The sequence below is a fragment of the Meriones unguiculatus genome, chromosome 17 (assembly GCF_030254825.1).
Source record: "Meriones unguiculatus strain TT.TT164.6M chromosome 17, Bangor_MerUng_6.1, whole genome shotgun sequence".
Classification (NCBI taxonomy): Eukaryota; Metazoa; Chordata; class Mammalia; order Rodentia; family Muridae; genus Meriones; species Meriones unguiculatus.
The window spans coordinates 98,440,689-98,466,719 of NC_083364.1; the positions used below are offsets into that span (position 1 = coordinate 98,440,689).

General features: G+C 47.8%; 1 protein-coding gene across 3 annotated transcripts in view; it reads right to left on the reverse strand.

The window, feature by feature from the left end:
• Positions 1–26,031, reverse strand: part of Dscam (DS cell adhesion molecule) — a 547,677-nt gene that overhangs the window by 413,340 nt on the left and 108,306 nt on the right. For all 3 annotated transcript variants that reach the window (XM_060370834.1, XM_060370835.1, XM_060370836.1), the window contains exon 3: positions 20,318–20,464. In XM_060370834.1, coding sequence (XP_060226817.1) covers positions 20,318–20,464 — 147 coding nt within the window. The remainder of the gene's footprint in view (positions 1–20,317; positions 20,465–26,031) is intronic.

Below are 26,031 nucleotides of genomic sequence, written 5' to 3' on the forward strand. Positions count from 1 at the left end.
ACATGCAACTTTTTAACCCAATCACCCACAATATTCCGAGAACTGGAGTGTACTTTTATTTTTCTTTGCAGAAAATATTGACTATAAGAAGGCACAGCAAAACTGCAAGCAGAGTCCTGTCAGACACAGGGTGGAGAAATAGAGACAGATGCGTCCCAGCCTGCACTCGCTCAGTGCGAATGCCGCTTTGGGCTCAGCTCGGCTGACAGGGTATGAATTCGCTGCTGCAACAAGACACTGTGAACTTAGAGGCCTCAGACAGTAGCAGGAGCGTTGACTAGGTCAGTAAGGAGTCTGCCTTGCAAGCAGGAAAACCTGAGTTCCGTTCTCAAAATCCATGTTAATGAGGGGGAAGGCAGGTAAAGAGCTGGGGAGAAGGCGGCAGAGCCCTGGTGCTCACTGGCCGGCCAGCCCAGCCTCCTCTGGAAAGGCGGCTTTCCCTGGCTCTGTCCGAAGGGGGAGAGTCCAGGTGAGCCGCCCCAGCCCCCTGCATGTATGTGGATTCCGGAGAGCTGAACTCGGTCCTCCCACTTACATGGTGAGTGTTTTAACTGCCGTGCCTTCTCCACGGGGCCCTCCTCTGCTTACAAAAACCACAGAACATTCTTGTGCATCCACAGGGCACAGACCCACACTGCTTCCATCAAAGCCCCTGCTGCAGACAATGCATCTCAATCACCATCTCAATCACCGCATCTCAGCTCTCCTCCTAGATGCCTTTGATGTTGGCAGCTACAAGGGCTGAGTTAATTTCGTGTGACACATGGGTAAAATGGTCATGCTAAGGGGGGGGTGGGGAAGGCTCGAAACAGAAATCAACCAAGAGGCTGGAAAACATCTCTGCCTGTAAAGTACCTGTCCCGCAAACATGAGGACCCATGCATTTTTAAAAAGGAAAAGGGAAAAAGGAAGAAAATGCAGGTCTGTAACCTAGCACCAGGGTGACAGAGGTGGAGAGAGGAGAAGGCCTGAGGCTCACTGGCTAGTGAGTGTGAGCACACTTCAGGTTTAGTGAGAGACCCTGTCTCAAGGGGGAGGGAAGTAGAGAGAGACTGAGAAAAACACTCAACATTGAGAAAAGACATCCAACATCAACCTGTGCCACTCACACACACACACACACAGATCAACAGAATAGATACCATTTTCTCATTTTAAGTAAGAATGGGAACCCAGAATGGTCTGATTTTACCCTGTTTTCTTCAGGTCAGCCTGCGGTGGAAGCACAGTCACTGTTCAGCGAGCAGTGCCAACTGCATAGGGGCCGCCTACAGGAGACCATTTATTCAAGAAAGGCACGTTAGCTGTCTGTCTAGCTGTCTGTCCAAAGATATTCAGAATATTTAAGATTGCTTGAAGGCGATCCTAAAGGTATGGTTTTAAGTTAATAAACAGACAAAAGCAACCTTCTGCCTGTTGGAGGGGATGAGACAGTAGGCTGCAGCCTGGCATTGGGAGCAGGCAGCCTATACTTCCAGTGCTCAGCACATCTCTGGGCTGTCTTAAAATGAGCCCAGCCTTCCTGGGGAGGGGGTTGGAGGCTGCAGGTCCTTCTCTATAAGTTCCATCTGAGCTGGCTAAGGACTACGTCAGCAGGTACCACTTAAGATGCAATTCTCTGTTGGGCTAATTACCCAAGTCATCTTCATAATCAGTAAAAGCACATAACTCAGGGCATGACCCTGTCTCTGGGCTGGCACCCCAAACAGCACACACATCATTTTCCCGAGCAACACTGATGAACAACAAGATAGCCTCTGCAAGGTGGCAGCCAGCTCAGGTGCCTGTCAGGAAGATCTGTGATGCTGATTCCGTGAGCACCCCTGACAGGACGCTATGTGTGCTTGTGTGTTTACACGCAGTGTTTCTGGAATGCTTGTATGTTTGCACACAGTGTTTCTGAAGGAGGGACAGCAAGAAACGGGTATGGCCTGAGCAGTGCGCACCTGGGAATCGGGGGTGAGAGGGGGCAGAGGCTAGAACTGGGTGTTCTATTGAATTCTGAATGATTACTTATTAACAAATGAAATAAAACATAAGAGAAACCAGCGACCAGTGACCCCCAGTTCAGAAGATGCTCTATGTGGAGACAAACGGGGCCAGTGAGGCCTTCCTTGGAAACTGCTGAAGCAATGCTAGGTGCTTGGCATGACTGTGAGATAGACACAGGGTTAGACAGGGAACACGAGGAAGACAGTGACTTACTCTAGAATTGTTCTACAGTGAGCCCAAGTACAGAAGAAACGTTTGAAAGAGGGTTGAGCATCTGTCATTTCCTGGTGTGCAGAACTGCTTGCTGTTCTGAGTCTCAGACCTGGAATATCACTATCCTTTTCTTTCCCAAGCACTTCAATCTAATGCACCCCAGACCTGAGTCTGGACTAATTCATGCTTTGGGGTTCACAAGAGTTTGCATCATGTTTTACCTGAACCAGGCTCCCACGCTCAGGGTCACAGTGAGCCAGGAAAGAATTCTTCCACAAATCCTCACCCTCGCATCACGGAACATCGTCGTGGGAATTTCCTGAGAATTTTCATATTCATGAAACTTAATTATAGCAAAATCACCAATCTGTAAAATATGTCGGCGTTTGAATATTACTTTCAAGTCTGAAACAGAGCAAAGAGACAACAGCTCCCTGGAGATTAGCACAGTTTGCATAGAGAAGCACAGGAGAAAGGTGGGAGGAAGGAAGATACAATGCATCCAGTGGGCTTTATTTACCCAGAAGACTGAAAGTCCCAGTCGGAGGAGGGATCTTACACAACCCTGTCATCAACACAATATTCCACTTCTGAGCAAAGAATGAGCTAAAGAAACCAGCTCAAGACACTAGCCCTAAAGATGGCGCAGGTTTTAGCTCCCTGGCTGTGGAGAAGGCTGTCAAGGCTGCAAGCACACTGTCCTCTCTAATGACAGGAAGCGGACTGGGAAGTATTTAAGCCTGGCACTGATCTCTGGGAGTGCAAAGCATGCCTGGGAAGGAGGAAAACCTCCTGAAATACCCAAGAATCTGCGCTTCTTTGGCATATGGACAGAATGATCCATAGGGCCTGCCAATGTGCAGAAACAAACACACACATATGCCTCTAATGCTCTGATAAAATTAGGTGATTAGGTTGTGTGCAGTTGTGACTTCCTACCAAAGAGGTAGTCATAACCCCAGCCTGGAACTTCGTCTTCCCCACCCCCATCCCCATTCAGAGACACTGTGGCAAGCTCTGCTCCAAGGCTGATGGTGTGCGGCTCTTGAGCTTGAGACTCTGGTGCCAACCACCTCAGCTTTACCTTGCCTTTCTATCTATACCTAGGACTAATGTTTAGTCTGTACCTGAAGGCTTAACCACAGAACGACCATGCTGTGTGCAAATGCCTTCACCACACACTTAACGCAAGAAGGGTAAAGCACAGTGGATATTTTCAGACAGGAGGTCTTCACACAATTTACAACTAACAGATGGGAATGTATTGGGAACCTGAAGAAAAGCAGATAAGAACAAATCCATTGCTCTGAAGAGATCAGTCAACTCCACATTATGGACAGGAGAGCAGCAGCAATAGCAGGAGCTGCCTCTGTCTGAACAGTGACTGGCTGGGTGCTGAGTTCAGTGCCTCCATCCTTTGGTTATGATTTTGCAGGGCTGTAGGAGGTGGGTGTAAGGATTTATCCTCCCTCCAGTGAAGTTTTCTAGATCAAAGGTCAAGGGTCTCAACTTCCCATGAGAGGCAGAATTTAGCCAAATACCTGCTTCAGAATCTGAGTCCTTGAAGGAATGACCAACGGGAGAGTAAGGAGAAAGGATGAGGGGGAGAGGGAAACAGCAGCATGGTTCTCTGTTGAACAGGAGCTGAGGATGCCAGCAGCAGGCGCAAATGGCAAGAGTAATGCCACCTGAGCAGAAATGGCAGCTCAAAGCTCCAGTCCTCCATCTGCAATTCCAGCACCCAAAGGTACACCACCAGCAACAAAGTGTTTTCTTGGTTCCCCTTCACAAAGACTGGGTCCAAAGGGACAAGGAACATGGCCAGTTGGTTTCAATTAGAACTAGTCCAAATTCTATTTCAGAAATGCTGAGTCTTTGATGGTTGGTGTTCCTGGAGGAGCATGGAAATATGCACACTACAGTGGGAATACCATAGCAGGCCTGGCTAAAGTCCAAGAAGCCAAGAGGGATTCATGACTCCCTAGGTTGGCAAGGGCTTCGAACAAGAATCACCTTCTGCTCCAGAGTCCCTCCATCCTCAGTAGTCAGAAGAGTGGAAAACACCACAGCCCCAAACCACCAACAAAACCAGAAATACAATGACACTACCCAAACCAACATCCAGTGGCGGACAGGAAGAAGCCTGCACTGGGGCTAATCACAGTAAGCAGACTCAGGCAGTCGTGGATGATACCATGCGTTTTCTCTCCTCTGTGCGCATAGATGTATATAGATTTGTACATGTGTAGGTGTTCAGATGCCATGAAAGCAGAAGGGAGGCTCCCTAGAGAGCGGGGGAGGGGGAAGGGGGTAGAGGAAGGGGTGGCTGGATGCAGTAGAACACGTGTGGAAATGGCCTGACCAACCAGTGTGATCAAAGATACAAAATCAAAGCTGTACCTCTGGGCCACAGAGAACCCAGGGCGCCAGCTTGCTGAGGTCTGGCGTGGGCCTGCCTCCCTGAGACACACTTTAGCTTGGTTTAGTACCAGCCTCTCTCCACCAAAGCCCTTGGCCCTGAGGCTTCAACAAAACAGACCATTTTGCTGTGTGGTTTCCATAGCAAAGTAGAGCAGCTTTGATTTGAAAAACTTAATAAGCCTCCTAAGGTTACTCTTAAGCATGCAAAATATCATCCACATACATTTAAAGAGACATACCGAGGGGTCACTCCCATAGCTTACAGATTCACAAATACACCCTAAGCACACCCCCAAACATGCACAGAAAATGTCAGTGAGATTTTAATTCTGTTAACATTATTTAAGAAAAGCAAATTAATTAAATGTGACAAAATACAATATAAACATTGGCCTCTGTCCTGGGGTTAGTACCTGTTTTGTTTTTTATTTATCTTTTTCTCTTAATTCCTTCATGTGTGTGTGTATGTGTGTGTGTGTGTGTGATGTGTCTGTCTGTAATCAGTATTATTATTGCCTGTGTTTGGAGAGATGGCTCAGCAACTCAGATCAGCAGCTGCTCGTCCAGAGAACCTAGGTTCAGTTTCTACCCACACGACAGCTCAGCTCACGGTCACCTGTAATCTAGTTCAGGGCTCCAGTGCTCTCTTCTGGAATCTGGGCACCAGGCACAGGCATGGTGCATAGACATGCTTGCAGTCAAAGCATCCAGACACAGCAAATAAGTAAACCCTGCTGTCACCAAGGTCTCCAGGCTCATCTGCTCTCTCCCACCGGTACATTTGAAGAACAGGTATCAGGCAGAGTCCTCCTAAGCAGGGTTCACTCTGTTCTCCATTAGGCACTGTTAGGCCCAGCAAGAGCCTAAATATAAGAAGGTATGAAGAGAACTTAGGAAACTAATCATCCATCGATGCAAAAACCCAAGAGACTCAATCTTCTTAACCATTGCAATGGGGTCACCCCTGCTGGTCAGCTAGGAGTGGCACGGGGAGACAAAGACCTTAGGTTTTTAAAAGACACAAGGCGGGAATCTCCTGGGGTTGCCTTCTTGGCAATTTAGGATTGGATGAGGTGTTTAACTTTTAAAATAATTGGTTAGTTCTGGTCACCCTTAGGTCCAGTCAGCCCTGTCGTAAATATCTGATCTTCAAGTCAGTTTGGAATTTCCTGCCATCCACAGTTAAAGATGGGAGAGTGATTAACTCATCCCATGTCTGCTCTGAGGAGTGGGGGTTACAGGCTTTGGATCAAAGGTCAGGAGAAGGATTGGGGCCATTTGGCCCAGTTTCCAAACAAAGCCCATCTCACTGGCGCCAGCTGGTGATTTTCTCTCCATTTAGTAGAGATCTCTGCTTGTTCTCTTCCTTATCTCTGCCCTCACAGATGGCTAATGTCAGGAACTTTTACATTCCTCGGCTCTCTGGAGAAGCACTAAGAGGCTTTAATTAACATGGACCTAAAACTTGCAAATATAAGTTATAAGGCAATTAAAGAAACATAGGTTACAAAGTTAGTCTGATTCTTTCAGGCACCAGTGAAAATGTAGTGTCACAGGGTGCTAGGGATCGCAAGGCTGTGTCCCCATGCCTTCCAGCGCAGTGCGCTGGGGATGGGGGTTGAACTGGGTGGGCAGCTTACAGAGGGAGGCACCCAAGTGAAGCTACCATGTGAGGACACAGGGAGAAGGCAGCCATTTGCAAACGAATGGCCTCCTCCAGAACACTCAGACATGACCCCACTGCATCTGACCTCAGCTTGCAGCTATGCAGTGGGTGGCCATGCCAAGGGCGTTCAGCACATGAGAGAGTAGTTCTGCTAGTTCTCAAGTGTTTATGTGTGAACAAGAGTCTCACCTTGTTCACAAGTTACTGCCTGATCATGCTTGGGGGAAGGCAGGAAACTTTTGTGCTTGTATGTTTATGTATATTCCATCTGATCAAAAGGCAAACAGGCTACAGTTTCTGCCCATTCTGAGGCAGACAGGCCTGCCTGTGTGTTCCCTGTCCTCTTACCCATTCACTCGAGATAAGAGCAATGGCCTGCTGTGACCGGGCAAGAAAAGCCTTCCCACAAGACCATGTCCCTGCAGAGGAGAGGCCCATGGGAGCACTTCACTGGGAGGACTCTCCACTTGCTTCTGTTGTTGTGAGTTAGTGCTGCACATGGAGTATTTACAGAAAGGGTTCATTCAGCCTCAGTCCCTGGGACTGAGAAGTCTGAGGCTGGGGCAGCAGTCAGAAAGAATTACCTTGCAATGGGGAGCACTGTGCCTGGAGCCCTACACGGCTTGGAAATTACACCTCTGTCTCTTCTTCTGTGACTTTACCTAATCTTTGTGTGTCCATGCTCACGTATGTACAGTGCATACTATGTGCAAGTGTGCATCTGCAGGGATCACCGTGCAGGCTCTGGTCTGCCAGCTGTGGGGTCTTCCTGTCGCCACCTCCCTGGCGCCAGGAAAACAGGCCTGTGCCCTCACACCCAGATTTTTCCCATGTGTGTGGGGATCAGACTTAAGTCCTGGTGCTTGCGATGCACACACCAAGCCTTCTCTGGGCCACCTGGGCCACCCCTCCATTTCCCGAGTCTCATCTCCACGATCTGCTTGAATTATTTATTCTGGAATAGAAACACTTAGCAACCCCGAGCTCAGCGCTGCCAATCCTGGGATAAACAGATACGGGGACGGTGTGTCTGGAGCATCGGGTGATTAGTCTAATCGCCTACACCAGATGCCCAAGAAGTAATTAGCACACAGGGACCCTGCCAGGCACCCAGTACCAAGATATTCTCAGGTTCATGACATACCTCAGCCACTGCAGCCACACGCAGCCCACCTCTGCCCGTGGCAGGGCCCTCTCAGGCCCCTCAGACTTAGAGACCACACAGACCAGGACAGCCACCACCGCAGTCTCCCCAAATGTCATTACAATTTCAATTCCTACACCTACCATTTATTTGTTTTTCATTTCTTCATAGCTTGCTGTTTTCAGTATATGGTTGTGATAAAAATTAGCCTCAACTGGCTCATCAGTCATGTTCTTCTGTGGTGTTTTTTGTTTTGTTGTTTTGTTTTTGTTTTTGTTTTTTTCAGAAAATTTCTACTCAAAAACTGATGGCAATCCTTCTGCCTCAGCTTCCTAGGTATGGAAATAAAGGGTATGAGCCATCATGCCTAGCTCAGTCACGTTCTTTTAACTTGTACTAAAATAAGATTTTATGATTTTTAAGGTTGTTTATAAACCATTGTGTCACCATATCATACTATTCCTTAGCGAAATCTTTATGTTAAAATCAGCTTTCTTGTGTACTTATCTAACCTGAAGAGGGTGTAATTTAAAACCCTTTATGCTTGTTAAGGTTTTTGAGTCAATTTGACACAAGCTAGGGTCATCTGGGAGAAGGGAACCCTAATAGAGAAAACACCTCATCAGACTGTCCTGTAGGCATTTTCTTGATTAATGATTGGTAGGAGGACAGCCCACTGTGGGTGGGGCCAACTCTGGGCTGGTATCCTGGGTGCTATAAGAAAGGAGCTGAGCAAGCCATGAGAGCAAGCCATGAGAGCAAGCCAGTGAGCAGTACCCCCCATGGCCTCTGATCCCACTCCTGAGTTCCTGCCCTGACCTCCCTCAGCGACAGAGTGTAATCAGGACATAAGAGCCAAATAAACCTTTGCCTCTTTACATGTCTCTCAGTCATGGTGTCTATCACATCAATAAAAAGCACTAGGATATATTTATTCATTTAGTGTGTGTGTGTGTGTGTGTGTGTGTGTGTGTGTGTGTGTGTAAATATGGGTGTTCACATGACAAGGTATGCAAGGGGAGATCAAAGGACAACTGGTACATGGGTTCAAGGACAGAACACTACTGTCAGGCCTGGTGACAGGTGCCTTAATATAGGGCCATCACTGTGATCAAAGATGATTTCTTTTTAATTTCACTGCAGCTTGTCTGGGATAAGCAACCCTTTGGGTACCAGAACTTCAGTGTTCAAACCAGCACAAAAGCAACCCATCATTTAATTCATCACTTTTGAAAATTTGGCATTCTGAACCTGTTCAGGACACTGTCCAGACAGTGTACCAACTGCTGGTGTTAATCATAGACTCTGGAAATTCAAAATCACTGGTGACTTGTCCCTCAGGTGTTTCCTTCAGCTTGTCATGTGGAAGATTTCAGAGACACTGAAGAATGGGAAGGGGCGTAAGAAAGCAGCATCTGCCCACTGTCCAGCACCTCCCCTCTGGTCCACCCCCTCTGTCCAGCACCTCCCCAGGTCTACCACCTCCTGCTGTCTTTCCTGTTGGGAGCCGTCTTCCAGCCTGCTTTGATATTTAGATCTCAGCAGAAAGACTGGCCTTCTTTGGAGTCAGTGAAGAATTTCCAAGTCTATTTCACCTTTTGTTTGAGACAGCAGGTGGGGTGTCCTTGTCTAGGACACACCTTTTGCTTGACTTCCTTGTAAATTTACTCATTTGTCCTGAGGGGCTTTTGCTCTAGCTTAAAAGGAGTCTGTTGGAAAGGTCCCAGGTATTGTGTGTTGGTTTATTAATTTCACTCCCGACTCAAGAACCATTTGACTCTGCCAGTGGGCTCCGGCACTCTCCCCACTGTCCACAACCTCCCTGCTGTCCACCTCTTCGCTGTCCACCCCCCACTGTCCACCACCACCCACCATCTAACACCTCCCCGCTGTCCAGCAGTGGCCATCAAGCACTGTTGTTGCTGCACACAAGTCTCCAGGGCACAGGTAGGTGCACCCCGGGGCTCACCCACTAGGTGAGCACCAGGGAAGACACAGACCTCGTGTCAAAAGAACAGAAGATGCAAAGCGCTCTGAGGAGCTCCTGAGATTGTCTTCTAGTCTACATATGCATGCACACATGGGCATACACACCACACACACACATACATGAACACAGACACACAAAGACACACACACATGTGGGGAGCATGGCCAAGGCTGCTTATCTATGGGGCTGTATGGCTTTCACCTAGAACTGACCCCATGGACGTCTGGGCCAGAGAGACACTGAGTAGAGAGCGGGGTGGCCAGCAGCATGATGGTGGGGAAGGTGCCAGCAGCTCTTTTCTCCTGACGGAGCAACCGTAATGTTTGGAACACACTCAGGAATTCCCTGCAGACATGTGAACACAACCTGCAAGGCAGAATGCTCTTCATTCAGTGTTCTTTCCTCCTAGTAAGGAGGTGAAAACAGACGTCCTGCAAGCCTTGATTCTGAGACAGTACTGTTTAAAGAGCCTCCTCACTTGGAAACCATCACTGCAGAGACACATCTTGCAAACCTGGTCCATGTGCCCCTTGCCACCCCAGCACAGGATCTGGCATCCCTGGCTGCATTCCCTTCTGGAAAACGGCCCTCCTCAATTTCAAGTACATTTGGCTCTTTCAATGATAGGGTTTCAATTCAAAAGGATAACAGTGCTCAGAACTAAAAATGTCACCATCTAATTAAGGCAGGGGTGCACAGTACGCATCTCTCCCCTAATAGTATCTGTGGTCTGAAAATGACTCCATAAAGGCTCTTCATAAAATCCTTTCTTTTCCTGGTGGAAGAACAATTGCAGCAAGAGATGCTGTGGGCACAGAGGGACAAAGGAATGCTGCAGAAAATGAGCAAGGGAGATAGGATAGGAAAGGGCTGTTTAGCTGCATGAAAATAAAAGCATGTATTTGCCTTCTGCATGCAAGGCTTCCCTAAGCATGAATCTCTACTCCGTCTGGGAGTGAACAGGGGATATTGTCAAGGGCTGGCCCAGTGTTAGAGAAGCACAGAAGGCTGAAAAGTCATGACACTAGCATGCTTGTTGGTTTTTACACAAGACACCATTCCATCAGATTCATTATTTGCCCATGTGTCCTTCATAAGAAATCAAACTAAGAAAATATTTATCAAAGAAAGCTTCCACCTATCACAGACTAGGCATATGCCAAGTCATCCATGTGCTTCCAAATTCCTAAGATGAAGCCTAAGCAGAGGAATTTGGGGAAGGGGATGGGTCATGCCTTTCTGACTAAGGGCCTCATGAACGGACCACAGAGGAGGCCCTACTCTTCACAGCATGCAAGGAAACAAGCAGACAGCTATGAACAAGCGGTTACTAGGTAAATCTACCAGCACCCTGATCTTAGATTCTCCAGGACTGAGAAATAAATTCCTATTCATGATATCAACCAGTGTAATGTGTTACAGCACCTACAATGGAAGGAGTATGAGCACCCTACACATGCAAGCATGAACATGCGTGTACACACCACAAACATACACATACTCTCGCTTCAGGAACATTAGGAAAAAGATTTACATATATATGCACAGCATTTTATTTGTACCAAAGTATAATTTAAATATTTGAAGTAAGCTCTAAGTCTATTTCAAAAGTGACTCCTAAGGTGCACATGGCTTCCACTGAACTGCTCAAGAAGCTTTCAAACTACAGTCTCTGGGGCCCTCAGTTACAGGGTTGCCAGCTGAACGAATTGTGCCTAGCACAACTGCATTTCACCCACACCCTCTGTAAATGTATCATGTGTGTTTTAAGAGTGGCCATGATGACAGCAGCGTTGTGTTCTCCCCACAGACGTAAACCACAGTCAGGAAAGAAGTTTAAGTGCAGAGCAGGGACGAGGAGAGAAACACCTAAGCGTGGCCCTGGCTGTACCCTGCTCTGCACCCATAGCTTAGGTGGCATGGACCCTCGGGATAGTTTCATCTTCACACAGCTTTACAGTACAAATATGCAAAGTGAGACGGGGGTGCTCCCCAGCCATCTCCATCCCCACTCATGCTCACAGGCACCCACTGGCCAAGCAACTGTCTGCTTCTCTTCCCTCAACATGGGACTCCCTTCTGTCTAGGCTTTCCAGGTCGTAGAGTGTGTCTGATGTTCTTCTATCAGCATCCTCCAATTGTAATACCCATGATCATTAGTGGGTGTAAAACACCTATCACCGGGTGACAGTCTATACATTCATGCAGAGGCCATGCACGCAGATGTATCTACCGCTTAGATAAAGGGACAAGTGCAGCTGAGAACTGAGGACATGGCTGTGCGGCCAGTGCAGGGAAGAATGCTGTGCTATAAAGGTCTCAGCATTTGTCCAGGCTCCTGTGGCTTGGGCCATCCTTTGGTCTTTATTTTTATATCTATCTGCTAGTGGCACTGTCAGCCTTGGTCAAGAAGTTTCTCTTTGTAGTAAGCGGCAAGAAGTTTATGCACAGACTCATAATTGGTCAAAGGAATGAAAATAAGCAAATATTGAGTATTTGGACCCAAATTAGAGATTTTTTTTATAACTCACAACAAGGCCCAGGAAACATCGCAGAAGAGGGACTGAAAAGAATGGAAAAGCTGGATCCTCTCTGAGGGCCCATGGCAGTTAAAGATTCCAGGGGAAGGGGAATGGTTTTCCTCATGCTCCAATAAATAACCTCCCTGCCATGCTCATACAAGCAACCATAGTTAAATTAAGTGGTGTGTACACACACACACACACACACACACACACACACACACACACACATGCAGGAGTTACTGGTAAGAATGGTTTCAACACAAGGTGGCGGGGACCAGAGAAGATGATTGGTAAAGATGGTCACAATACCTTAACTACATCTTTGAAGTTATCAAATGCTACATTAAAACATTAAAATAAAACAGTGTAAGAGATGGTGACACATGCAAATTTCCATGGTTTTAGCATCACTCAATATTTAATCTAAATATACTATACTTCATCTAAAAATTATCAATATTAATAATATCAATGTATATAATATAAAGTTAATATACAATTTATATTATAATTATAAATTATATAATCTAATAAATATTAATTTATATAACAAAATATGTTAAATAATAAAATATATTATCTTTGTCTCAAGTAATTTTGTGTATTTGATTTTTCTGTATATAACATACTTTACAACATTAATCACATTACCTTCGAAACAACTGAGTACCCTAAATACATCAAATATCGAGAGTTAAGTCTAGCTTGTGCTTGTAGATATCTTTCTAGCTTTAATAAACCCTTCCTAATAACTCAATACTGTTACAAGTAGCAGGGTTGTCCGTTGGTGATGCTATTTGTGTCCTGGGTAGGTTACTGAGGCTCTCTGGGCCTCAATTTCCCCATCTCTGAAGTGGGATAGTGAGGCCGTGGCAGAGCCGTCAATAAAGCCTGGCATGTGTATGTGACGCCATGGTGGGCTTCCTAACCATCTGTACCCTGTGCATTCCTATGCTCATGCACTCTGAATCATCTGTGACAGCGAAGATTTCATTTATACCGGCTAATTTACATTTGAGGAAAGAGTCGGCCAACGCATGCTTGTTATAACACAATCCTGTGGAGAGCCCGCTCATGGCATCCTACTGCTTCAGAGCTGCGAAGGACAAACACTCGCCCACAACATCCCCTGTGCCCTCAGCGATAACAACTCTTCTTGAATTATCTTTGCTTTTCCATTTTTACAAGCACCTTACAGGAAACCATCACTGTCTCAGAAGCACACTGAGGAGGACAGAAGACTGCTGTTTACAACGGCTAAGGCTTATGGCAAGCCTTGTGCACAACACCTTGCCCACACCAGGCAGCACTGGTTTATGAAGCATGCGATGTGTGGTGTGGTGTAGCTTGGTCAAAGGGCACTTGCCTGACACACACAAAGCTGTGGGTTTGAGCCCCAGCACTCATCAGCAAGTCAGAGGAATGCACAGCAGTAGTCCCAGGACTTGGGAGAGAGAGGCAAGAGGGTTGGGAGTTCAAAACCATCCTTGATTACATATGGGAGAAGCCTAGTCTGCATGAATTCCCATCTCAAAATAGTTCATTACGTTATTGTTTCTACTGTTTGTATTTTACAAATGAGGAGACTGAACTATAAAAAGTCATGTGACTAGCCTATGGTCACATGGCTTGGTCTGTGATAGATGTGCATTGTGGACTTCGATGCTGGCTTTAAGGTCCATTTTGGTCCCTCACAGAGGAGGAGACAGTCAGAGACCCCGAATCGTGAATCGATAACCACCCACAGAGCACCTTCCTTAGCTGGCACAGAGGGCAAGCATTTACCTTCTTCATGAACACGCTGCAACCCACCACGCCGAGGCTAAAACCAGGCTCTTCTAGGTTCAAGCCTGCCTTTCTCCAAGGCTACTGAGAGTTTACGGCATGCAGAGAATAGAGGTATCTGCAGAAGAGTGCCCTGCTTGAAACCCTGGAGAGGAGGTTTCCAACAGCAGGGAACAGAGAACATGGTTCGCTGCCTATTGGCTGTCCTTGCCACCAGCTCTTGGCTGGAAGCCTTCCCCTACTCCCTAAGCCAAACAGCACACATAAGGGCAATTTTCTGTTTTCTATGAACCCTGAGCCTGGCTGACTGACGCTCACATCATCCCCACCTTTCCAGGGATGAAGGGGCTAGAATAAGCCATAAGTGCTGTCCCTTCTTCCCCACACAGAGGACCCAGCCACAGCTTCATCCCAAGTGAGCTCTTAGACAGTCCGGGAGCGGGGTCTCATCTTGAAATTTGGTAAGAGAAACTAATTTTTATAAGTCCTCAGACCGCTGCTGATCGCTGCAAGAATTTTTTGCTCATCTTCCCTCTAGCACCCTGGGATAAAAGAAAACTGAGGGTGAAAACCCCAATAACCCAGTAGCAATCACCTGAAACATGGACTATGTGCCCTGTGAACCCTTTTACGGCTTATGTGACCCTGGCTGTGACAATGCCTTCCTGCCACACCCACTTCCAGCGTGTCTGATAAATTAATGTCAGATAAAACTACATTTGTCAGTCTTGAATCCCATTTGTGTTGTGTTTTTGTTTTGTTCTGTTTTGTGCTACATCAGACAGTGTTCTTCATGACTCCTGATTTTAGTGTGCACATAAAGACAACTAAAGGACATGGCGTTCCTGCCAGGACGGTGTTTAAATGACCTCCTCTCTTCAGCCTTCCTGACATAAGAGGTCATAGGTAAAGAGAGGCCAGGGAAAGTGCCGGGTCACACGGGCTCTGTTGGTCCAAGGTATATACCCATTTCTTACATGGAGTGCCATGCATGCCAGGGACAGGGCAAGATAGGGAGGTTCCCCATGGACAGACTGAAGTCAGTCCTGTGTCCACTGAGGTAGGTGTCTTTGGGAGCATGCAAATCATGTGGAGTCAGATGTCTTTTGCAGCTGGGGTATTTGCATGATAGGCACCAGTGCCAACCTGTTCGCTCACTTCCTTAGTGATGTTGATGGTTGTACTAAAAATGTGATTGTGTGGGGCTGCAAAATAACTGAGCAACCAGTACAAAGATGAGACAGCTCAGCGGCTCTGGGCTTGTCACCATTAGAGAGGCCAGCTGGCATGGCAGGTCTTTCTCTATTGTTTCGAGAAGGCCCTGCCACCATACCTGCTAAGAAGGCTTGCCTGCCTGAACTATACAAATAAGTGCAGTTTGAGCCAGATACTTGCCTCTCCAGGAGTGTCCTGGATGACTATGCCTGGGTGACTGTGGCCTTGTCACAGCCTTCTGCTGGTAGAGTTTACATTTTCTGTGTGACTTCAGAGGGAGGGAATAGGAGCTCGGTACCCTCAGCCCCTTGAGCCTTTTTTCTCTGCCAACTTCTCTATTAGCAAGTGGCCAAAGCTGGCAAAATCTTAGGGAACCCTGACATATACACAGAGCATCCTGGGAGATGATGTCTGAGAAGGAATAATTCAAACGGCAGAGATCAAGAAAGGAGGCAAACAATGGGCTTCACTCGCCAATGTTGTGTCCTGCATTGCGAATAGATCTATGAAGCCATGGGGACCCACCTCAAGAGTGCTGCAACTAAACGCAGAGGTGCCTGCCCCTACGTTCCCAGCTAGTGTTCTGAGCAGCCCCTGAAAGCCACTTTCTCTTGGAAATCCTCCACAGTAATTCAGGAGGTGTGAGAAACTGCTGCAAGAGCCTGTGCTGAGTTTTACATACACCTGCCACATAGAGCACATGCTTGTGTAATTCTCACATACATGGCACATAGGCACACACAACACATACATCATTCCCCATGGATACCATCCATGTACCAAATACACCTCACAAATGTCTGTGTACGGACACCTTTGATGCTGCTGCTGAGACAACTCCCTAGCTCAGGCTAAATTTGCTAAGTCACTGTTCTTTTCTCTTTTGTGAAAATGCTGCCCTGGCTGTGTTGTGTCCCTGCTTCTGCAGTTTGGGACTCTCACCTGTGATGTACAATTTGCAGCACTGAGGGTAGATCATGCTCTCGGGAGGATGCTGCTTTGTGGTCTGGGTCTTTGGCTTCCTGGGTTACTCGAGGGCATAGACCCCAGCTGCTGACTACACATTACCTCAGGGTCCTCAGGAGACACAGCAGAATCACAAGTGGCCTGTCCCGATGACACATGGGATGATAGAACACAGACAACCAGTTCAGTGACAGACTATGGAAGCACCTCTCTCTCCTCACACAAGTGTTCTCAGGGTGCAGGTCCATCAGGTCAGACACTCCACAATCCCCAAACCTCCCTGAACCCTGTGCTTTCTGTTCTGTGGATGAGGCTCCCATCACTAAAAGTCTATGTTAAAAAAAAAAAATCAGACATCATGCGTGTAACCTGGATCTAGGGACATTCCAGGTCTCATTGGTTCCTACATGTGCTTCACATGTTGATATTCCTCTGTAATGTTTCTTTTAGGCAGTAATTCCCTGGCATATCTTAAGTCACACATGAAGCTTGCCAATGACAGCTGAGTCCTTCATGTCACATGAATCATGACCTCATTACCCCTTTGACTCCAGAATGTTCTGGTTGTCAACAAGATGACTACCCAAACAGTGAATAGCAGATGAGCTTGAATATGCTCAGTGCTGGCTGTGAAATGAAACCCCAGAAGCTAAGAAGGGCGCTGTGGTTCCCACACTGTGGATGCCCATCGCTAGACTCCCACCCTGGAACAGCTCCTGAGCCAACATCTCTCCTTCCGTGACAACGGACTGCGCCCGAGACCTTTAGCATAGCTTGGTGAGGTGTGCTGAAGAAAAGCCTGTCCCCGTTTGCTTGCCTATCTTTTCATTATGTCTCCTTCCTTCCTGATTGCAAAGGCTTTCTTAAATCATGCCCATTTTCTAGAACTTTCCCTGCTTCCCTGGGCAACATCATCTGTGACCGGATGCCTCTGCCCATTCCGCTGTCCTCGGTACACTACTCTGCAATCTCTTCAGGACAGACAATCCCTGAGGTGGGCCAATGGGGCTCCTCAGAGTTACCCCTGGGTTATCTGTGACATCCAGACATGTTTATGTCCCAACTCTACACAAAGGTTTCATGAAAACTGCCAGTCTGTGTTCTTTCTTATTTCACAGGGTCATCAAACCTCTCCCTTCCATCCCAATGTGGGAGGGAGACAACCATTCTTAGGCCTGTACGAATGGATCCATCAGATAAAGCTCTTGCGTCCTCTCCAAACAGGGTTTTTCAGCTGGGGAAACCACAGAGGGAGGCAGCTGCTGCAGGGACAGCATGGCATCTGCTTTCTCCATTTTCCAAATCGGATCCCCTTCAGCTGTGACTTTGATGTTAGTGTGCCCGAGCCCCTGGGGAGACTCTCACAACTTTATCAGCAGAAGCAGAGATAAAGTGTCAGGCCTTCACATCACCGCCTCCCTACATGGGAGGAAATTCTCAATGGGTACCATGGACAAAACTCACAAAGACAGACAAGGTCATTGTTTCCCTAGAATTGCATCTTAGGGTTCTTTGCAGCGTCAAGGACTCCGTGCACTCTGAGAGCCAAACCACTTTATTTTTATGGGGCCACATTAATATTCAAAGGGTATTTGCTGCTCTGCAGGACAGAAGGACATTAAATCATGCAGGCAGCCCCCATGCCTCACTGTTCCAGTATCAGTGATATAAAAAGACAGAGGGTCGGAGTCCACTGTACTTAAGAGGAGGTAGGATTTGTGGGTGTGTTGTGCACACACAACTCTAAGCCTCCGTCCACTGCGCTAGAGTCTGAGAGCAAAGGTGAAGCCATGTGGAATGGGTGATGTCCAGGCGGCCGCAACAGACATCTTTGGGGTAAGATCTAAGATTTAAGATCTTTGGGGTGATTACATGAGTCCTATTCTTAGGCTTCCAAAGAATTCTTTGCAAAGATAATGCAGAAGAAACGAACTTGTTCGTGTCCAGGATACTGGAAACTTCAAGAGTATAGAAGAAGCACAACCTGTCTGCGAGTGGGCCTCAGACCTCCTGCAGCCTCCACTATCCCCATTCCCACTCTCACTCCAAAGAGCATTTGGCTTGGGTACAGCCCAATACGCAGTATTGAGTTCCTTGGGAAGGACAGAGTCCCTTGAACCAGTCCAGCTGCTCTTTGCGTATTTTCTCACCAAGATGAGCAAGAGCAGTGTGCTGTGGGAAGACATCATGAATAAGGCCTGCATCTGTAACCTACCACCTCTGTGGAGGGAAGGGAGAGACGGAGGGGGAATGAGTAAGGCCTGCATCTGTAACCCACCACCTCTCCGGAGGGAAGGGAGAGATGGAGGGGAAGCCCACAGGCCAACTGGCCTGGAGTCAGCAGCCAACAGCAGTGAACAAGAGGCCCTGTCTCAAGTAAGATGCAAGGGAGGACTGACATCTGAGGTGTCCTCTGTATCCTCTGACCTCCACTGGCGACGTCTGTATACACACACACACACACACGCTTTGCAGAGGACAAATATCCATTTCCTTACCAAGATCAAGATTCCCAAAGACCCTCTGGCCCACAGATTTGCACAAGCCTGTTGCTCACATCCTCAATGCACTTTGGCTGCTGTAAATTCAGGTGGCCCCCAGGCCCTCAGAGCCAAGCTTCCCAGCACTCAGGAGACCAGCCTGCTCACTTAGCATGATCTCACTTGATCTCACTAGTGGACCTGTGATTGCATAAGCACAGAGATTGCACACATCACTCTCAGGCACAACACTGTAAAGCCTCTCCCTCCCCAGGGAAAATGCTGAGGCCTGAAGCAGATGTGTAGCTTTGTGATGGCGGAGTCGCCTCCAGTCCACCAGTCATGTCAGCATGAGGGTCTGTCCTTCCTTGCTCAGAATGCCCTCTGCTTAGCCGTGTCAATATGAAGACCCTTTCTCTTCAACACTGAACACTGAACTATTGTCTCAGAATGTCCCGACTTGAGAAGACGGCAAAGCATGACTGCTGGTGTGCACAGACAGGCAGGTGAGTATTCTCGTCACCACGACCATGGGCACTGCCGAAACTCAGCGTTTTTCAGACAGGACAGATTACAGGATTAATCAGCAATGTAGCAAGAACTTATCATCCACTGAAGTGAGAGGGGTTTATTAGGTTCTCTCTAAGTCACTAATACAGCCAGGCTTGGCGTCACAAGCCTGTAATACAAGCTCTCAGGATGCTGAGGCAGGAGGATTGCAAACTCAAGCCATCCAGGATAACATAAAAAGACCCTTCAGAAAATGAGAAGCACAGAAGGTCTGTGGACAGAGTTGTGTGGTGAACGCAAACAAAGAACTAAACTGAAACCACGGGTCGGTTCTGTAGTTCTTCAGTGTATTTTCAGGGTGACATGCCTTCATTTTCGTTAGGATCTTTCGGCTGTTTGACGTGAAGTGAAAGGTGCCAGAGTTCATCCAGGTAATCAAGAAACAGAAATGAAACAAGGGATCCCCATAAAGGGCTGAGCTCCTGCCAGTCTCTATGGACCAACAGGAAGCCATAGTTAGCCAGGGACAGCACTGGAGAGCAAGTGTGTGTGTGTGTGTGTGTGTGTGTGTGTGTGTGCACACGCTCTAACCCTGGTTTATGGAAACCACCAAGAGCAAAGTAGTTGCTTCCAGAACCTTATAACACACCATGCACCAGAATTTTCCCCCACAGCAATTTTTTAAGACACCGGAAGTCACTGTGGAAGGAGACACAAGACAGGAAACAGGATCTCTGTGCCCTGGTGGCCTTTCCAGGTCAAGAGCACAGCGAAAGAAGCCAGTGCTGCTGCTGGGGGGGGGGGGGGTGTTACACTGCGATCTCCCACGGACTGAGCTAGTCTGGCATTTTCAGATGCCCAGCACAGGCCTGGAAGTCACTCCCATACAAACTTAGGCTTTTATACATACACAGAGGTTCCATGTACAGAACATAGATGCTCACTAGAGAGGACAAGTCCAAGGTCAGCGATACGCCATTACTCTTACCACATTTGAAAGGATCAACATAACAGAAACCAAAGCTTCTGTTTTCACACCCCAGTTCCAGGATATCAGCACACCTGTATCAATACAATGTATCTTGGGCACACAACACTCAACTTACCTGCTTTCAAAAGCAGAAACAAAACCACAATTTCCCCATAAAAGTTAGGGCTAACATTAGTGTTAATAGGACTAATGTCCCTTTAACAGTCAGTTCTTCAACAGTATAGGGATGGCAAGAATGCCCAAAGGCGCAGTGACCCCGGGATAGGCAAACCACTAGGCTTGTTTATAATATGGAGTCAACCAAGGTAAGTGCATCCTTTGACATAACCAACCGAGGTATTCTTCCTTACATCACACAGAAATGGAGGCCAATCCTGCCTCTTCTGCAGCCTCCCTGCGGGCAGCGATGCCCAGCCTACCTGAGACAAGTGAAACCGTGTCCTTCTCCCATGAGACGACAGTGACGTACGCCTCCACCGAGGAGGGGATAATGCACTTGAACACCGCGACATTGCCTCTCATGGTCTTCTGGTCCTCCACACGGACTGTATAGGGCTCCCGTAAAACTGGAAGGCAGAGAGGACCCCGGGTAAGATAAAGACACAAAGTTATTCCCACCAAGAAGGCATTGTCACATGCATGGAACACAGCACGTAGATAGCACTTGCCCAACACAGACACTGGAAAGAAATCAGCAAACACATTCATCTGTCTTTCATGAGCAAATGAAACACCCACTTCATTAGCAGCATACTGGACCCTGCTCTAAACAGTGGAGTCAAACCTGAGGCATCAGAAGGCAAGGGGGACCTGAGAGAGGAGGGGTGGGCTCTAGGGATTAGCTTCCCTTAGTCCTCTGAAGACCAAGGAATAAGTCTGTTTGTAAAGCAAATACATGCAAACCTCAAGAAACTCGGGATGGGGAAATGACAGTGGTGAAATGTGTGCTGTGCAAGTACAAAGATCTGAGTTCGGATTCCCAGAACCCACGTGCAGCTAGCCAAAACAGCACACGTCTGTAGTCCTAGTGCTCCTGAGGCCAGATAGGAGGCAGAGATGGAAGAATCCCAGAAACCTTACAGGCTGATCCAGTCTGATGTGTATGGTGACAAAACAGCAGACTCATCTCAAGTAAGGCGGACAGTTAAGACTGATGTTGAGGATGCCCTCTGACCTCGACATGCACAACACGGCACGCTACCCTCTCCTTACCCCTGCATCATCTCACCCACACACCCATACACACGCGCACACGCACGCATGCACGCATGCACACACACACACACACACACACACACACACACACACACACACATGGTGGGGGCGGGGAGAAGAGGAGAAGAAAGAAGAGAGATCCTTGAAAACAATATAACAAGGAAAAGAATTCTTTGGACATAAACTCTGGGTGGGAAACCAGCATTGTTCTGATAACTTTCCAAATACTCCCAATAATGGGACTATTCCAGAAAGAGTCCACAGGAACTTCTATCCATATTTGCCACATTAGGCTTATGGGATGCTCAGTGCCTGTCCAGCTCGCCCAGCTGCCTGGGTTCAAACCCTTGCCCTGACTGTCACTACCTGAGGAAGGCCCCAGCTCCTCCTGCACCAAGCAGGTGCTGATGGGAGGCCTCCGGCAGAGGGCAAGGTGGCCACTGAGGCAGGTTCCTGTCTGCTGAGCAGGCTAGCTGAACCAGCTGCCCAATAGCTGGAGGTAGACCCAAGCTCTATCTCCAGGGTAATAAGAAAATGATAAACCCTACCCAAATTATTTCTCTCTGCACCAACTTTATTCCCCAAATTTTAAAATAGGCATAGTGGCAAGGACATCCTCAAGGTCTTAATTCTGAGTCTGCCATTTTCTAGATAGGCAACAAACACTCTTGTCATTCAGTCAGCTTCCTTGAAGGACAAATATGGGCCAAGAAAAATGGCCATGAAAATGATTTCCAGATGGGCCAATACCCAGGCAAGAGAGGGATGTCCCCCAGAAAGTGTCTGATGAGCTGAGGGAATGGGCTGTGATTAGGGGCTGGGGGGGGGGCAGCAGGGACATGCTGAGTGTCTCCACAGAGGACATGGCAGGGATGGCACTGTTGCCTGGCAGCCATTATTTTACAGTTCCCATTCAAGGGCATAGCATATTAGTGCAATATCTTTTCCCTTTACTGCACCCCACCCTCTTCCATCTGTCTCCCACCCTTAGCACTCTGGTTGTCCTCATTGGTCCCCTTCTCCTATCAACATTTTATCTTGTAAGCCATAGTTCTCATTCTCTCTCGCGCGCGCCATTTGTATTGGATTCTTTTCTCATCCTGGAAGTCTTCACTCCCATCTCAACCAAAGGGACCCTTCCAGTGTGAAGGTGCTCATGAGCTCCAGCACCTGCTCTGAGTGTGGTAAGACCTGAGGCTCTGGGTAGTATCTCAAGCCCATCTCTGCCACAAGGGGTCTATGGGGCATAATGGGGGACCCAAAAGCTCATCCTCAGAAGCATCACTGTGGCAGGGGAAGGGGTGGTTTTGTGTAAGCAAATGCCTGGAGCCCAAGGGAAACTGAGGTCTCATTCCCAACTTGGAAAGAAGCCACAGAGAAAACAGAGTAGCTGTAACTGTAATGAATGAGACAAGGCAGCAAGAGAACAGCAGACAGAGGGGAGGGTGGGGGTAAGGACAGAGAGAAAGAGGGGATGGACGACAAGGAGAGAGAGGCAGGGCTCCTGAGAGCCTGCCAGGTCTCTGAGTGTCAAGTGGTGCTATGCTTTGGAATCGGGCAACTTCCCCAAACCTCTAGTCTACTGTCTTAGCTAGGGTTACCTTTGATGTGATGGAACGCCATGACCAGAGCAATTTGGGGAGGAAAGGGTTTATTTGGCTAATACTTCCACACTGTTGTTCATCACTGAAGGAAGCCAAGACAGGAACTCAAGTAGGGACAGACTCTGGAGGCAGGAGTTGCTGCAGAGGCCATGGAGGGTGCTACTTACTGGCTTGCTCCCCATGGCTTATTCAGCCTGCTTTCTTACAGAACCCAGGACACCAGCCCAAGGGTAAAACCCACTCATAATGGGCTGAGCCCTCCCCCTCAATCACTAATTAAGAAAATGCTCTCAGGCTTGCCCACAGCCTGATCTCATTGTGGCACTTTCTCAGTCAAAGTCCCCTCCCCGCTGGTGACTGTAGTTTGTGTAGAGTTGACATGAATCTAGCTGGCCTAACTGACCCCTCGTCAGCTTGACACAAACACATCACTGTTAAGCCACAACCCTTCCTTTCTTGTTCAGCCTTACTAATACAAACACCACAACATAAAACACTTTCACAGTCTGAAAAGTCCCACAGCCTTACAAACTCAGAGTTTAAAAGTTTTCTCTTTTGAAATCTGAAGTCTCTATAAAACTCAAAAATCTCCTTTTTAAAAGTTTAAAGTCTCTCAACTGAGGGCTCCTATAAAATAAAAAATAAACACTTTCTTACTTCAAGAGGAAAACACCAGGGCACAGTCACCATCAAATCGAAGCCGAACTCCATCTGTGGAAGCAACTCCACATCCAGAATCTGAGATTCATTCATGATCTTCTGGTCCCTGTCTCCAGCTCCGCACACTCCAGCTCCACATACTGCAGCTCACACGGAGCCTGTCTTCCAGGCAGCCTCCACTCCACCGTTACTGCTGTCCTGGGTGGCTGGCCCAGGGTACCAGCTTTTTCGAACTCTGGGGTTTTCTGTTGCAAATGGGCTGCACTTTCACCCATGGCCTCTCTTCATGGTGCCAAGCCTCAGTTTCTCTGCATGACCCCTTTAATTCTGGGCTTTCAACTACCACTGGGCTGCACCTTCACCCTGCCCTCTCTTGGCCTCTCACACTGCCAGGCGTCAGCTGCTCTCCTTGACCCCTTCAAGCCTTCAAACCAGCACCACCTGGGTGACTCTTGCACTATCAGGTTTGGTTGCAGAACAAGATACAACCTTGGCTGCCTCTAGAGCACAGATTCTGTGTGCTGACTGTGAGGAAATGCTTCCCAGACAACTTCACCTCAGTGATTCTGGTCTCTTCTTAATCACTGCTAATCTTTCAGCTCCAGCTGACCATCATTGAGTGTCCCACTGATGAAAAGGTTTCTCCTCAGTGATGCTGGTCTCTTGTTAACCACAGCTGAGTCTTCAGCCCCAGCTGAGCAGAACCAGATTTCTACTTCAAACTGTGCAATGGCTCTTTGAGTGACCCTCAAACTGCCCTCCAGAACATCACTAGCCAGGCCTCCATCCTCTGGGTTCCTCTCAGCATTCTTATCTTCCACACTCCCACAAAACTTCCCATCAAGGTTTGAACACTCATTGGCTTTTCCAGCCCAAAGTTCCAATGTCCTTCCACAACCCTCCCAGAAACACTCCTTAGGTTTGTCCCGGGAATCTGCCATGATCCTGGCCCAATTCTGTCTCAGTTAGGATTACACTGCTGTGATGAAAGGACACGGAGAAAGGTTTATTTGGCTTACACTTCCGCATTGTACTCCATCACCAAAGGAAGCCAAGCTCAGGTGGGCTGGGACCTAGAGGAGCTGAGGCTGTGGGTGGGGGTGGGGCTCTGCTTAGTGCTTGCTCCTCACCTCTTCCTTGCCCTGCTTTGTTATATATAGTACCTCAGACCAGCAGCTCAAAGATGGCACCACCCACAATGGTCTGGGCCCTCCCCCATCAATCACTAATTAAGAAAATTCCCTATTTCCTGTTACCTGGCAAGGCCCAGCCCCTGGGAAGCCCTTCACACATATACTGTGAGATGACTTCCCTTCCTTAGACCCAATGGCCAGCTCTAGTGCCAAGAGCTTCCCTGAGAAGCAGGGCTTTAAACCCCTGTGACTATGACTTCTCTCCCTTCAGCGCCTGGTGCTAAAGCAGTGATGTCACCAAACACTTGCATGCAAACACCTCCACATATCCTTCATTCTAAAGACCAACAATGGAGCAGTCTGTCTCAAAGCTGTCACAGGGTCAGGGGATAGTCAGTGCTGCCTCTGGGTAAATCTAAGGACATGAGCCAGATCTCCAGCATGCATGCAAAAATTAAATAATGCTGGGAACAAGGAGACAGGAAGATGCCCAACTCAGTGGCAGCCTAACAAAGTCAATTTAGTGAGAGATTCTGTCTCAAAAAGTAAGTTATAAAACAAATGAGACACCTAACATTCGTCTCTGATCTCCACCCTGCAGGACGTGCATATGCATACACCTCATGAACACACGCACGCACATGAGAGCATGCACACAGAGTATACATGCACAAACACACATGTACATACACAAGTGTGCGTGCACACTCACATACACCATCATAGATGTTTCTGATACAGGCACATAGTTGATGCTCATTGAACACAGTCATGTCTCAGTATCTACGACCCTATACCAGCACCAGGGACCTGTTCAGCTAATTCTGTGGAAGCCTGAATGTTTTCGGTTGGGTCTCCCTAGAAGGACCTCTGGAGAGGTTTAGGGTTAAGGACATGACCCAGGAAAAGCTGAGGGAGAGGGACAGACGCAGGAAAAGAAGACAGGACCACAAGTGTGGCCTTTCAGTGGTGTCCCTCCCCTACCCCTTTGCAGCCCAGGACAACTCCCATATCTGTGCAGGCCCCGGCAAAGGCTCGTGCTGACCCTGCAGTGATATTCTCAGGACTCCACGGTCTCATTCACATGCCATGGTGCCAGTCACCAAGCAGCCCTCCAAAGGATGCAGTCTAGAGCTACTACAGATGCTACAGGTCTGGACAAAGGGATTCCAGGCTCCAGCAGTCACTCTGGTCTTCCTCTGTCAGCCATGTGAGGTGTGGAGTTAGGGGTCAGAAGGAAAAGACTGTAGTGATTACCTCAGGGTACCTCCTGAGCAAGAGGTGTGGAATTGGCTGGGAGCACCTCTCCCTTCTTGCTGATGTATGTACCTGCCAGGCAGCACCCCTTTGAAACATGATTTTAAAATATCCTGCTTTACCATGAGAATATAGTCAAGGTTTGATCAAGGTCAACTACACAATTTCTGGGCCAAGAGAAAAATGAAATTTTGGCTTCAGTTAGAAGATATTAAAACATAAGGTCTGGAACGATGGCTCAGTAGTGAAGAGCACTGGCTGCTC